Below are 16,068 nucleotides of genomic sequence, written 5' to 3' on the forward strand. Positions count from 1 at the left end.
ACAAAACTGCATTGCAAAAAGAAACATTAGTGGGTGGGACGTAGAGTCAGGGTAAAGCTAGGGGATTGAGGTCTTTAATCTTAAGGCAAAGAGAAGTGATAGCTGAGTTTAAGGAAGGGGTTAACACGACCAGATCTGAATTTTTAACAATATGATTAGGCTTGCAGAAAAGAGCAGGTGTCAGGAGATGGGGTGGCAGGGAGAACAGTTCCAAGATTATTGCAGAACTCAGAGAGGATGGTAACCTGACTGGATGGTGGTCAAAGGTCCAAGAGAGCAGCGGAGTCAATACCAGCAGTGGAGAGGGTGGGAGGGGGGCATTCACAGAGGACGTGCAATGATCACAGCTGTCTGGTGCCATACTTCTCATCCTGTTCTAATATGAAGCACATTTCTGACACGAATAGCACTATAACCCATCATCTCTATGGTACGGGGCTGAGGGGTGTACGCATCTGTTACTATAATATGCATCGATGACCTCGTTTTAATGCAAAGGTCCTACCTTTACATGACATTCCACATTCTTCAATTAGTGTCAAAATATTCTTAAAATCAGGGTAGGCCACCTCAGAATCCTGTAGGTCTGTTTCAGGAGGCTGAGTTAGGTCATCAAGGTCTTCTATGCCATGTCTTTCCTTTTTGATCTATAAAGCAATAAATCAATATCAGAATATACCCCAAATATATACTAAATTTATAGAAGTGGCAATTATCTCTCTTTTTATATAAGTAGAAGCACAGGTAGTCTTAAAAAGAGTTGATTTCAGTCAAAAGGAAACCTTCCTCAGTGACTATTCTTTCTTAAACATTTTTCAAAGTTAAAGTCTGTACATAACAAAAGCTGCTCTAATTTTTCACTTCACCTTTTACCATATGTTTTTCAATTATATTTTTCTATTGTATCCCTTTGCCTTTCATAATTTATTTTTTTCAATAAAATACTATTTTGGATTATTTCTAACAATACCTTGCCCTTATTAGATGTTTTCTCTGTGGTCCTAAAAGAAAAAACAGATAAAACAATATTAAATATGTCAATACAAAGAATGTCTCAGACTACTATCTTTTTATGTAAAATATCTACATTTGTAATTTATTTCTCTTACTCATAAACTTTACAATCATTTTTCACAAGGGGGGGTTCAATTACAAACAAAAAGAATAACATTAAGGAACCAAAAATACTACTACTAATAGGATCGAAGGATCAATTAAATTCAGCCAAAACAAGAATAACATCATGTTCATTGTATTATTGAGTGGGAATATGTAAGTGTCTGTTATTATTATTTTCAAAAATAAAACTTTTACAAGGCATTACAACCATTTGTAAAATATGACTTAAATCCTGTCTGGAGGAAATGCTTCTGTAATAATTACAGGGGTTCATGTTTCAGGACCTACCATACAATAACTGTATGTAATTGAAAGCATTGTACAAGCTAAACTTGTTTTAATCCTCACAGCAACTCTGTGAGGGAGGTAACAGATTAGGTATTCAATCAAGGGAAAAACCACACAAAGAAAGGCCAAGTAACTTGCTAAAACCCATACACCTGGTTAGTGGCAAACCCAAAATTCAAACCCAGGTTTTCAGTCTCCAAAACATGTGCTTCACTGTACGCTATGACAGTGATATCTCTTCTAGTGTTGTTAAGAAATAAAATACCAGATCAATCTGTATACATTTATAATAATTTCTGAATCTTGCTAGTATTTTTTATTAAAAAACTTTATACCTAGGCAATTTAGGAAACCTAATTTTAATCAACTGAAGATTTATTTGTTTTTCTAAACAAATTCATCAATAGGCATAATTTTTCTATTCAACGGTTCATTCATGCCTGCTTACTGAGCATGTGATACATTTTCAGTTACGCTGTTGGAAGAGGGAAATGAGAGGAAACAAGATTTTGATACTTTAAAACTTTATAAGCCAATGTCAATAATCTGAACTGTGCTGTCAGTACTTTACTTTTGTATTGTACACAAACAAAATCCTCCTTTCTCACTGCCCCAAATCTAAATACTTGTTAGATTGACACACCTGATATTTTATAGTACCATATAGCATCCTAGCTACTCTTGATGATACTGTCCAAGGCACAAGATATGACTCTGCAGTCTCTTGAGGATGACCTGTGAGCTCTGATGTTTTCTTGTCATACAATTAAAAAATGCTGTGAGAGTTGAATGCTTGGGCCATAATTGGCATGCTCAATTACATTAGTATAGGCAATTTGTGAACCAGTGCACAGTGAACAGCAACCTCTTACCACAGAAAACACACAAGCTAATAGAAATTCTAAGGCCTTACGATAAATCCTCTAAGATAATATATGAAGCTTTCTAATAGGTGGACAAGCAAATCCAATTAATTGAATAAGAGTGTCCTTCTCTTCTGGATCATTTCCAAGGGCATGTGAACCTACATTAAAAGTTTTTATTTTTAAAAGAAGAAAACTCCTAAGTGCCACATTCTTCTTCAGTCACTCTCCATGTCTCTATTGCCTTTCCCAGGAAATGTTCTTTAAGGAGTTGCCTGTTTATCCACTGAGGTCAGGCTTCCCTAGTGACCATTTATGGAAACTGTTCCTTGACCAGGTCACTTGTCCTCATCTTAATCAATTCATAAGCAACCCTGAGATCATCGAGTATTATCTTCCTTTGCCTTGAACTACACTATTCTGTCTTATTTTCTGATAATCATTGCTCAGACCTCTTCATAAGGAAATAAAGAATTGATGGATCTTTACCTTCCTTCAACCTGATCAACTTCTCTTAAGCTGCAACATTTTTTAATCTCAGTTTCCTTTACTATCTCCATAGGCAAGGCAGGACCACTGTGTAAAAAAAAAATCCATAAAAAAGCAATGATTTTTCATAATTCTACTGACAAATAATAAAAAGAAAGTTTAGTAAACTTTCTTTCCCATCCTTTCATTCATCAATTTTAAAAAGTTATGAAGCACCAGCTAAATAAAAGGAAATACATATTCTCTTCTTTGAAAAAATACCCAGATACACAATTATAATTCAATGTGAAATGTAAGAGTTGGTACACCAAATGCTGGATCTGAGCCCAGGGAAGACTTTACAGAAGATATAAAGGATAAATCTTATAGGACATAAAAAAAAGTGACATAAAACCATTCTGCTTAGAGAATAGAATGTAAGCACACAAGATTAAGTAACACGACATCTAGGTATTTTGTAGAAGCTTCAAAGAAAAATGTCAGTGTGTGGAGGCAAGTGATCACAGGACAGCCTAAGCAGCTTGCATGCTGTACAAAAAGTCCGAGCTCTTGCCTGCAGCCAGTGCTTCTTAGAGCAATAGTAAGTAGATTTGTGCGACGTTGTTGGGTTTTGTTTTAAAATATAATATCAGGCAATTTAGATGAAGCTTTTAAAATCCCATGAGACATAAAAGACAAAAAAAACCTCTCTTTAAAAATACGAGTGTTACACAGACTTTGAAATGGCAATGTTCTGACTAGTTATGAATTTGTTTGAAAATGAATTTGTAACTTTTGCAAGCTTTAATCTAGTCTCCAACTCTTAATTTAAAAAGCTGGTTGTACCACAGACCATCGTAATTTACTTTTATATGGAGAAATTATAATCACACAATAGCACCATCAAATACCTATACAAATTTACAAAGAAACTGTAATTTTCCACTGGAGATTATTTTGTTACAGGTTGAGCATGAACAAAACACTAGAAGAAATAGGGATAGTAGGAACATACCTCAACCTTATAAAGGCTATGTATGCTAAGCCCAAGACCAAAATCATTCTAAATGGAGAAAAACTGAAAGCATTCCCTCTAAAAACTGGAACAAGGCAGGGATGCACTCTTTCACTACTTCTAATCAACATCATCCTTGAAACTCTAGCCAGAGCAATTAGACAGACCAAAGAAATTAAATGGATACAAATAGGAAAAGAAAAACTCAAACTACCACTATTTGCCGACAACATGATTGTACATTTAGAGGATCAAAAAAATTCCACCAGGAAACTTCTAGAACTCATAAGTGAATTCAGCAAAGTAGCAGGATGTAAAATCAACACTCATAAACCTAGTGCATTTCTATTCATGAGTGATGAATCCTCTGAAGGAGAAATTAGGAAAACTACCCCATTCACAACAGCCTCAAAAAAATAAAATAAAATATTTGGGAATCAATCTAACAAAAGAAGTGAAAGACCTCTACAACAAAAACTACTGAATGCTAAAGAAAGAAATTAAAGAAAACCTTAGAAAATGGAAAGATCTCCCATGTCTAAAAGTGTTAAACAAATTCAATGCAATTCCAATTAAAATCCCAAAGATATTCCTCACAGAACTAGAGAAAGCAATCATGAAATTCATTTGGAAGAATTAGAGACCCAGAATAGCCAAAGCAATCCTTAGCAGGAAAAGCGAAGCAGGAGGTATCACAATGTCAGACATTAAACTATACTACAGAGCACTAGTAACAAAAACAGCAAGGTATTGGCACCAAAATAGACAGGTAGACCAATGGTACAGAATAGAGAACACAGAGACATACCCACATAAGTACAGTTATCTCATACTAGACAAAGGTGCCAAAGACAAACAACAAAGAAAGATAGCCTCTTTAACAAATGGTGCTGGCAAAATGGAAATCCATATGCACTAAAATGAAATTAAACCCCTATCTCTCACCCTGCACAAAACTCAACTCAAAATGGATCAAGGACTTAGGAATTAGACCTGAGACCCTTCATCAAATAGAAGAAAAAGTAGGCCCAAATCTTCATCATACTGGCTTAGGACCAGACTTCCTTAACATGACTCCCAAAGCACAAGAAATCGAAGCAAGAATCAATAAATGGGATGGACTCAAACTAAAAAGCTTTTTCTCAGCAAAAGATACAATCAATAATGTGAAGAGAGAGCCTACAGAGTGGGAGAAAATCTTTGCCACACATACTTCAAATAGAGCTCTAATCTCCAGAATTTATAAAGAACTCATAAAACTTTATACCAAGAATTCAAATAATCCAATACAATAAATGGGTTAAGGAGTTGAACAGACACTTCACAGAAGAAGATCTAAAAGCAATCAACAGGTATATAAAAAAATGTTCAACATCTCTGGTAATGAAATGCAAATCAAAACTACCCTAAGATTTCATCTTACCCCAATTAAAATGGTGATTATCAAGAGTACAAGCAACCATAGATGTTCGTTGTTGGGGAAAATGTACACTCATACATTGCTGGTGGGGTTGCAAATTGGTGCAGCCACTCTGGACAGCAGTTTGGAGATTCCTTAGAAAGTTTGGAATGGAACCACCATTTGATCCAGTCATCCCACTCCTTGGCCTATACCCAAAGGACTTAAAATCAGCATACTACAGTGACACAGTCACATCAATGTTTATAGCAACTCAGTTCACAATAGCTAGATTGTGGAACCAACCTAGATGCCTTCAATAGATGAATGGATAAAGCAACTGTGGTATATATAGAGAGTGGAATATTATTCAGCCATAAAGAAGAATAAAATTATGGTAAATAAATGGAGTTGGAGAATATCATGCTAAGTGAAATAAGCCAATCCCAAAAAACAAAAGGCCAAATGATTTCTCTGATAAGTGGATGAGAATACATAATGATGGGGGAGGAGGCAATGCAAGAATGGAGGAAGGATGGATTGTATAGAGGAAAATGAGGGGTAGGAAGGGAGTGTGGGGAAGGAAAGATAATAGAATGAGACAAATATCATTACTCTATGTACATGTATGATTATACAAACTCTGATTTTACTTCACATACAACCAGAGAAATGAAAGCTGTACACCCATTTGTGTACAATGAATCAAAAAATAATTTAAAAAGTTGAGCATGAGCCCATAAAACTATCAAAAATAATGCCAGGCATGGTGCTAGCACACCTGTAATCCCATCAGCTTGGGAGGCTGAGGCAGAAGGATCTCAAGTTTGAGGCCAGCCCCAGCAACTTGGCAAGATCCTGTCTCAAAATTAAAAATTTTTAAAAAGGGTTGGGGATGTGATTCAGTAGTTAAGCATCCTGGATTCAAATCTTGGTACCAAAAATAAAAATTAAATCAAAACTAACATTTGCCAAAGAAGTAAGGTACATAATTCTTCTAGTTCAGATTAAGCATTTTAAGCATTTTTAAAAATTTAAAAGGGAGATATGTTCCTGAGAGCAATTATTAAGCAACACCTCTTATGCCAAAGTTCAAATATAAGTGTACAATTCTAGAATATGAAATTGTTTTTCTTTTTTAAATTTTTAAAAATTTATTTTAGAGGTTTCAAGATGGCGAACTAGAGGGCGGCTGCATTTCATGTTGCTCCAGGACGCAGGATTCAAAAGAGGAGATAGTGAGAGACTTGGGACCAACTCAAAGCCGCAGGGTGAGTCTCTCCCATTGGGGAGGCACCCCGGATGGGGCGGTAGCCCCGGAACGCAGGGAATTTGTGAAGCAGAGTTGCTCTGGGAGACGCCCCTCCCCCCGCTGGAGCGGTAAACACGGACAACTGGGATCATCGTAGAGGAGGCAGCTCAGCACAGTGCTTGGACTCGGAGCAACCACTGGGGCTCCAGCCGGCTGCCTGAGGAGGAGCTGCGTGTCGAGCTGTTTGGACTCAGAGCGATCGCTTCTGAACACCGGGGGGCTGCCCGGAGGAAGAGGAGGAGCGTGGTGGGTCGCTTGGTCTAGGAGTGACTGCATCAGAACCACAGGCGGTTGCTAGAGGAGGAGGCGAGTGGTGAGTTGTTTGGACTCAAAGCTACCGCTCCTGAATACCAGTGGCCTGCCTGGAGGAACGCGGTGGGTCGCTTGGTCTCGGAGCGACCACTCCTGAACACCCGGGGGGCTACCCCGAGGAGGAGGAGGAACAGGGAGGGTCATTTGGACTCGGAGTGACTGCCTAGGGCTACGGGCGGTGAGATAAGCCAATCTCAGAAAACAAAAGGAGGAATGATCTCGCTGACAAGCAGATGATGACATATAATGGGAGTTGGAGGGTTTAGTGTTAGGGTTAGGGTTAGGTTTAGGGTTAGGGTTAAGGAGGGGGACAAGAATGGAGGAAGGAAGGACTGTATAGAGGGAAAAAGGGTGGGAGTGTTGGGGGGGAAGGAAAAAAATAACAGAATTAATCAAACAACATTACCCTATGTAAATTTATGATTACACAAATGGTATGGCTTTACTCCATGTACAAACAGAGAAACAACATGTATCCCATTTGTTACAATAAAAAAAAAATTTATTTTAGTTGTAGATGGACACAATATTTATTATATTTATTTATATTTAATAAATATATATAAATAATTTATTTATTTATAAATAAATAAATATATATAATATATAATATTATATATTATATATTATATATTATATATTATATATATTATATATTATATATATTATATATTATATATTATATATTATATATAATATATATTATATATATTAAAATATTATATATTATATATTAAAATATAATAATATATATATTAAAATAATATATATTATTATATATTATATATTTATATATTATATATTATATATATTATATATTATATATATTATATATAATATATATTATATATATTAAAAAATATATATAATAAATATATATAAATAATTTATTTATTTATAAATAAATAAATATATATTTATTTATTTATTTTTATGTGGTGCTGAGGATCAAACCCAGTGCATTACACGTGCTAGGCAAGCGCTCCACCAATAAACCACAAACCCAGCCCCGTTTCCTTTTTGAACAGTTGATGGGAGCATCTTCTAAACAGAAAACTTCTGGTTGCAGTTGCTTGATCTTATAAAAGAACTGACCTGCAGTCATGGTCATAATAACCAGTGTTAAACCAAATCAGTCAATCAAAGTCCACTGGCTTCAAATACCAACTGCTCCATGTCACCCTTCCCTGAGAGGCAAATATAGACAGATTCACTCCTAAGTACCAGCCTTACGATACCAACCAATCAACAGCTGTAGGTGTTAAATAACCACACTGCCACACACGTCAACTTGAGTCCTGGAAGCTGGCTGATCCTTAAACTCCACTCTTTGCAAAACCCTATATAAGATAAGCACTTTGTATGTTTGAAGGGACTGAGGCTGACTTTTGCCAGAGAAAGGAATAAAATCTCGTTTTATTTCAGTTACTGAAGGTTCTTAATCCTTTGACAATAGTTTCTTTAAAGTTCATTAAATTTACTACCCTTGTATTTTAATTTTATTGATAGGATAAAGTTTGCAATGCATTGATCCATTTTACCATAGTTAAAAAGATCGTAATTATTGGTAAAAGAACAAATAATGAGAAACCATATTATTGGACTTCCCTGATACAATGGAACGACATCAACATATAGCCCATAGCTTATAAGGGAGAGTCCAAGAAGGGATGGGGATGTGGGTCAGTGGTAGAGTGCTCGCTAGGCCCTGGATTCAATCCCAGCACTGCCAAAATTTAAAAAAAAAAAAAAAAAAAAGCCCAAGAATCTAAAACATCTATACACATGCCAAGTAAAATTGTCAGGATGAACCCACATCAAGCTTTCTCTAAGTAAGAATTGGTCGAAGGTTTCAAACAATACACCAAGACACCAATACACCAATACACACACATTTAATAAATATTTGTTCAGTGGTCACTTGCTCTATGCTAGGCACTCATTTCTAGGCAACAAGGACATGATGATAAACAGGCCAAAATCCTGCTCATGAGAGTGAAGTAGACTTATAACACTCAACAAAATAGACAGCCAAAATACACAGTGAGTCAGAGGAGAGCCAAGTGGGAAAATGAAACTTCTATCATTCCGGTGATGGCGGGGTGGAAATACTAGTCAGGATGGCCAGGAAAGGCCTTGCTGGGGAATGACTAAGCAAAACCTGAAAGAACGGAAGCTGCAAGCCAGAAGCTATCTGACAGCAAAGCTTCAATACCGTGTGTGCCTAGAGAGTTTAAAGAGTAGTGAGAGGTTCAGGAAGGCCAGGACAGAATGAGAGAGAGAAAATACAAGTTAAAGTCAGACATTTAACAGGGGACAGATCATGTATTAGCTGGTAGATATTAGGAAAAACTTTGGCATGGACTCTGAGTGAAATGGGAGGCAATTAAATGTGAGCAGAGGAATAACAGTGATTATTTTATTTTATTTTTGGTACTGGGGATTGAACCCAGAGGTGCTTAACCACGAGCCACATCCCCAGTCCTTTTATTAATATTTTTTAGAGACAGGGTCTTGCTGAGTTGCTAAGTACCTCGCTAAGTTGCTCAGACTGGCTTTGAACTCTCGATCCTCCTGCTTCAGCCTCCCGAGTCACTGGGATTACAGGCACGTGCCATGGCGCCCGGCCTAACAGTAATTCTTGCCTCAAGAAAACCATCTAATTCTAGGATAGTGTGTAGTATGCCAATATACAAAGTTATAAGTAATAGTAAAACATTGAATCCTATGACAGTAAAACAGGGTGCAACTCAGAACATAATCTAATTTTATAAACTAAATTTTTATACATTTTGTACTTGAAAAATATGGTGTGATGCACGCTCAAGTATAAGGGATGATGACATTCATGCAGGTGCCTTTTGCAAGGAAGGTCCACTGCACTTGCTGTATCTTGGGTTTAGTGTAAGAGTTAGCAAATTAGTGCCTATGGGCCAAATCTATCCTTTTGCATATTTTTGTAAGGAAAGGTTTTTTTGTTTTATTTTAATTTGTTTTCTTTTTGCTGTTGTGGTGCTGGGGATGAAATCCAGGGATGCATGCATGCTAAACAGACAGCACCACTGAGGTATGTCCCCATCGCCTGTAAGTAAAGTTTTAGTGCAAAGAATCCATTCTGATTCATCATTGTCTATAACTTGTTTCAGATCACAACCACAGAGACCCTGTGGGTCCACAGAGACTAAAATATTTACTATGTGGTGCTTTGCAGAAAATGTTTGCTGATACCTGCTCTAGTATATCAAGGATCGTTTATCCACATAATGAAGTATCAGTGGAACATTGATCCCCATGTGCAACCCCTTAGCGATATTTAGATTAATCTGAGGGTTCAACATTTGAGCACTGGGGGATTGAAAACAAATACCCCAAATCTGTAGGTGGAGTGCCAGTTTATCGGGCTGTTTCCTTTGGCAAGTGAACATACGTTAAAGTAGTAAAACAAAATTTGCATAAGAAGTAGCATCAAAATGAGTGCTGTGAATATACTGTACTTGTGAAAAAAAATCAGTACACTGGAGAGCTAACTTCATTTTTAAATGATTGCATATTGCATCATTTCATGGATATGACAATTTATTTTCCTATTGATGAATAAACTAACTTCAACTTGCTATATTATTCATCTTGGTATGTTTGGAATAATGTGTAGCACATGTTCTTAACCTATGTGTGCATGTGTGCAATTACAAGTTATGCTTTCCTACCCCAGAAGGATTACATAAAGCAGTGAAGCTGTTAGGTTTAAGGAATAATATTTGAAATTTTGGTACTTGCCATTCCAAAAGTACTGACAACTTCATTTAGCTAACATTTAATTTTCCTACATTGACTAATCCTGGTTATTATTTTTAAGTAAATACTTATCAATACATATGGGAAAGGCTGGGGTGGTAGCTCAGTGGTAGAGAGCTTGCCTATCACGTGTGAAGATGTGATTCTCAGCACTGCACATAAATAAATAAAATAAAGGTCCATCAACAACTAAAAAACAAAAAATACATATGGGAAAATGTACTTGTTTACATTTTTCTGCTAAACTTGCAAGGCTGAATATTCCCAGTAAAAGCATAAAATTTGTTAATCATGACTATTGGTCCAAATTAGTCTGAGTTTTATAGAACTGTAACAGTCATGGACTCTGAAATATTGCCATTGTCTTACCCATCCTGCTCTTCATTCTCCCCAGGAGAAAACTGCTGAGGATGAGCGTTTTCATTTTCATAAAATAATCTATCATTGTAAATGTCTCCAACAACTTCATATGTGTTTTGTATTGCTCCCATCTCAGTTTCATTCCTCTTTCTTCCTTCTTGAACCTTTAATGAAAGTTTGACACTAAGGATAACTTACTTTTCAAGTTTAATTGTCATGATATCAGTCCATAATAATATATTTGTACTTCTTTAATTTCATAAAAGTTCATCAGAAATGCTTCCTCACATAAGAGACTTTCCTTCACCTTACCTTAAACAGGGAACACTTACCGTACATTGAAGCCTTTTTCATAGAAAGATCAATCATTGGAGAGAAGGCAAACTTTAAATTATTTAGAGCCAAAATTAATCTAACCCAGTCAGAAACAACATATGACAGGTTAAGCATCTGTACAAACTATCAGCATTAAGTCCAGTTCCAATGTATTCTAATGTCAACTAAAAAACAGTGTATTAAGTTGTTTACTCATATTTTACTGATTTCCCACATTAAAAGGAAATACACTGGAAGGTTTTCATTTGCATCAAAACACTGAAGATCCTATTCTGAAAGGTGTGATTCTCTGAACCAGCCCTTGATTTTCTATAATGACCCTGGGATCTACCTTGATGTAGACACTGAAGCCAAAGCAGAGTGAAATTTTCAACCTTGGCCCTGGTGACTGGGAACATAAAACTAAAACTTTTGAGCTACTGGGACTGAAAAGCCTTTAACATAAACACAATTCAGTGGCCACTACTGTCGCAGTTGCTGATAACTTCAAACTGCTTTTTGTGAGACTCAAATTTGAACTGAACTTCTTCATCCTTGAAGGAGGTTATGTAAATGGAACCACAAACCAGATTCAGAAGAAGAGAGGCCTCAATTCCAAGGATAAAGTCTACCTGTAAGCTTCCATGGATTCTAAAAGTATTTTCAAAGGCATGACCAGTTAAAACATCTTCAAAATTAAAGTTTAAATCATCATCTTTGGATTCTAAAAGACTATTCTGAGGGGCGATTTCTTTTGGCCTAATCTAAGTTGTTGAAGGAAGGAAAATAACATGAAAAAAGGAATTTGGATTTACATGTCTACGTACCTGTGTCTGGCTGTCTTCAGGGCCATGAAGTATGCTCTGCCTTTCCTCGATTGTCACAGTCATGTATGGTTCCACTGAAAAATACATATTTCTATTTAAACCACTTCAAACTCTTGACAAAACAATCATATAATAAAATAAAAATACATCAGAATAACGATAACATTTATTTTTTGAATCTACATTGTATATAACCATAGAAACGAAATTATGTACCCCATTTGTGTACAATGAATCAAAATGCAGTCTGTAAAAAATTAAAAGCTAAATAAAAATAATAATTAAAAGGAGTATAAGTTAAGATTAATCATTAACAGCATATTGAGTACTTTTTTGTGAGACTTCATATTAAACCTAGTGGCCTCTGTGTGCTTGGCAAGCTCTCAACCACTGTCCACATCCCTCCAGCAGTTTTATTCTGAGACAGTCTCAATAATGTGCCCACACTGGCCGGAAACCTGCCATACTCCTGCCACAGCCCCCTAGAGAGCTAGGATTACAGACATGCTCCACTGCACCCAACAAATACTGACTTGTTTAGGAAATACTTCTACTAATCCAAAACTGGAGCACACCATTGGAGAGACGCGGATGCCACCAGATTCCATGCATACAAGTACTACAAAGATTCATCCATGCAAAATAAATAAAATATCCCCAGAAACAAAAATTTTAAATACCACAAGTAACCTGGAAATTCACTCTGTACATTGTTCTCAACCTTATAAGAGTAACTTTTGAGCAACCTCTGTTCATCATTAATGGTTTCCAAAATAACGAATGCTTTTTACACCTTTGTTGGTGAACAAGCTGTTCCTTATATCTGAAATGTGTTTGTCCACAATTGTGACAAAGTTCTTTTCCACCCTAAAGTCTCAGTGTGCTTTGAGAAGTTTCACTTGATTTGGGCTGTTATTCTCTCCATAAAAATACTTTTCTTTCTTGGGGCTACCTTAGTACTTCATCGATTTTTCTACAGTATCTTTATGATTTAAACTATACATTACTTCTTTATATGTCAATTCTTTTTGCTTGTGAAGAGCAGACAATCTTTTAAGTGATCTTTGTGTAAATAGTCTGAATTTATTTGATATCATAATTATTGTTTGAATTCCTGATAAGTGCTAATGTAGTTAATGCTGTCAGGGGTGATTTTTCTGGAAGTACTCCTGAGGTTACCAGCCAAAGGGCAAGGAAGAATGAGAGCAGGAAAGGCAGTAGCAAGAGGGTAAGACAACTTCCCCTCTTTGTATTGGGGGGGTTTGTATTGTCTAAAAATACAGGGAGTGGTTAGGAGTAATGCCAGAGGAAAGGGTGGATGAGGAAAGGGTTAAAGATAGGCAGAGCTCACACTGTGAAGGTTTTAAAGGTAGGTTTATGTTATGTTGCTCAGACATCAGTGTTCCCAAGAGTGGTTGATGGTCTATTTACACAGGAGTTAGATCACTCCAAATGTTCTGGGCAGGATGAACATGAGAGGCATATACCTAAATGGATGGAGATGAAAAACTCAAAGGTAGCAGTGCAAAATAATGACACAGGCCTGAACTGAGGGAATCTCTCAAGGAACACTTAGGATACAGAATTTTCAGTGCTCAGAGAAGAATAAAGTTGCAATTAAGGAAAGTACAAATCTGGGCTTCTGGAAAACGAGACTCTGCTCATGACTGTACACACCAAAAGTATCAAAGGAGATGTGAAAAGAAGCACATGAACTTTTTAAGTTGCTGGTTTGAGTTGCTTTCCTTTTACACATCTCCCTATGTTGAAGGAAATATTTAGGTATGTTGTTTGGAATATCCTGATCCTAGGACCTAAGGGACTCCTCAACTTTAAAGAGCAGAGCGGTGGTGAATCTCAGTGGTAGAGCAACTGCTTAGCTTGCACAAAGGACATTCCCACCATGGAAAAGAAAAATCAAAAACAAGAAAAGAAGAAATACAGAAGTGGTACACATAAATAACTTTGGACTGACAGATCAATAACTCTAGGAAATGTGACAATCCTCTACAAAATACAATACTAAATCTGAAGATATTGGGAAAATAAAACATGTGCACTAATATATCACTTGCTTTCTTACTACGGTCCTGGGGACAAGAGTACTGTGGGCAGGATGAATGTGAGGCATGTGTGACTAAGTGGAGATGAATAATTAGAAGGTCGCAGTGCAAAGCAAGGACAATGCAGGCCTGGACTGAGGGAATGTTCCAGAAACACATAGGACACACAATTTCCAGAACCCATGTACAATGGAGTTTTATTAAGTGAATGAAAGTACTAGTCTGGGTTCCTGGAATTCCAGATTCCGTTCACAGCTACAAAAGTTATCAAGTGTTGTGAAATGAATCACAGGGGTTGTTCACTTTGCTGCTGTTTGCCATGTAGTTTTTCTGCTTGGTGTCTTTCTCTATTGGAGAAACTCATCAGTCTTTTAGTGTGGACCATCTGATTCTTGGATTGACCAAGTCCATCAGTAACTCAGAGAGGGCTGTGGGCAAAGCTCAGTGATTCAGCCACTGGGAGGTTCATAAAAGGCCTTTGGTTCACTCCCCACCATTGAAAAGAAAAAGCAAGAAAAACAAATCTCATTAAAGAATTCAATGGTCTGGATAAATAATTTGGGATTTACCTCTTAGTCACTACTCTAGAGCAAAACTGATTGTCTTCTGCATAATACAATATTAATTTTGGTGAAAAGAGGAAAAATAAAATATATATGATCATAGATTGCATGATTTCTTTCCCTAAACCTGATCTCAAGAGAGATGAAGGGCACTGAATAAACTGGTGATAAAAGACGACACAGGTTTGATGTCTACTAGTCGATACACTGTGTCACAGCAGAACTGAAGTGGACTTTTTTAGATAAGTTCTTCCCATGTTTCAAAGACTGGCCTTCCACTCCTGGGTTAAAGCCAACACTTCCACCTCAGTCTCCCAAGAAGCTAGGACTGCTATCCAGTTCTCCAACAAGCCCTCGAAAACTCTGGAAATAATTTAGAGCCTCAGAGTACACCTCCATGAACCCCTAACAGGTGAAGGGATTGCAAAGATTGAATTTTAATTAAAGAAACATCTGCAATAAAGGTTCCATTTCAAAAAACATTTTCTTACGCAAATAAACACTTTTTTTTTTCAAGAAACATGGAGGTCAACCTTGACATCGTCCTTTTTTTGTGTCAGGACTTCCCATCACGTTTAGAAATTGAAAAAGAGACATAGGAATAGAAACACTGTTAGCATTTCAAAGATTTTGATCTACTTTACAGAGATCTTGTATTGCAAAATTTACCTAATTCAAATGTCCCAACTTCTTTATTTGGAAGAGAATATTTCTTTTTCCCAGTAGGCTGGATGGATTTGGAAACAAGATGTTAAATAAATATTGTATATTTTACACAATATGCAGTTGTGAATTCAAGATAAAAATAGTTCAGCTACCTTCAAGAAAGAATATTTCTCCTGAGACACTGAAAGAAAAAAAAGGAACATATAATCAAGTAAACAGGAATATGACAAAACCACCCATATGTGTCTGCCAGTTACACAGAGTCAAATTCTCATGCTTAGCTTTGATAATAATTCCTTTAGTTTTGGGGTTGGTTTGGTTGTTGGTTCACTTTTGGTTAGTAGAGGCACATGACTGAAATGTACTAAAAAAATGAAAATAACAGGAATATAGGTTAAATAAAACATGAAGTTACATTTCCAGAAGTAAAATTGTGTTTCCAATGACCATACATAAAATGGGCAAGTGAATGTATACCAACGTGCATGTGCCAATTAATGGAGAGAAAAGTGATCTCTAACCAGAGGAGCAGAGCAAGACCCTGAGAGGGTAAATGTCCAAGATGGCAGGGGAAGGTGACAGAGTGTGCCTTTTGTGTGGCCTGTGAGAGCTATTTAACCCATTATGTTACAAATATGTAGCCCATACACCAATTTGTCCTGCCAGTTAATAAGTACAAAGCTGTGATAACAGTTCAGTGGAA

At 36.6% G+C, this 16,068-nt stretch overlaps 1 protein-coding gene across 1 annotated transcript in view; it reads right to left on the bottom strand.

Moving 5' to 3' along the window:
• Positions 1–16,068, bottom strand: part of LOC124985735 (ankyrin repeat domain-containing protein 20B-like) — a 95,345-nt gene that overhangs the window by 41,263 nt on the left and 38,014 nt on the right. Inside the window, exons 11-12 of the mRNA XM_047554366.1 lie at positions 12,074–12,147; positions 10,941–11,095 (exon numbers count right to left, since the gene is read on the bottom strand). Of these exons, the coding sequence (XP_047410322.1) occupies positions 10,941–11,095; positions 12,074–12,147 (229 nt within the window). The remainder of the gene's footprint in view (positions 1–10,940; positions 11,096–12,073; positions 12,148–16,068) is intronic.

This window comes from Sciurus carolinensis, chromosome 5 (assembly GCF_902686445.1).
Source record: "Sciurus carolinensis chromosome 5, mSciCar1.2, whole genome shotgun sequence".
In the NCBI taxonomy this organism is placed as follows: Eukaryota; Metazoa; Chordata; class Mammalia; order Rodentia; family Sciuridae; genus Sciurus; species Sciurus carolinensis.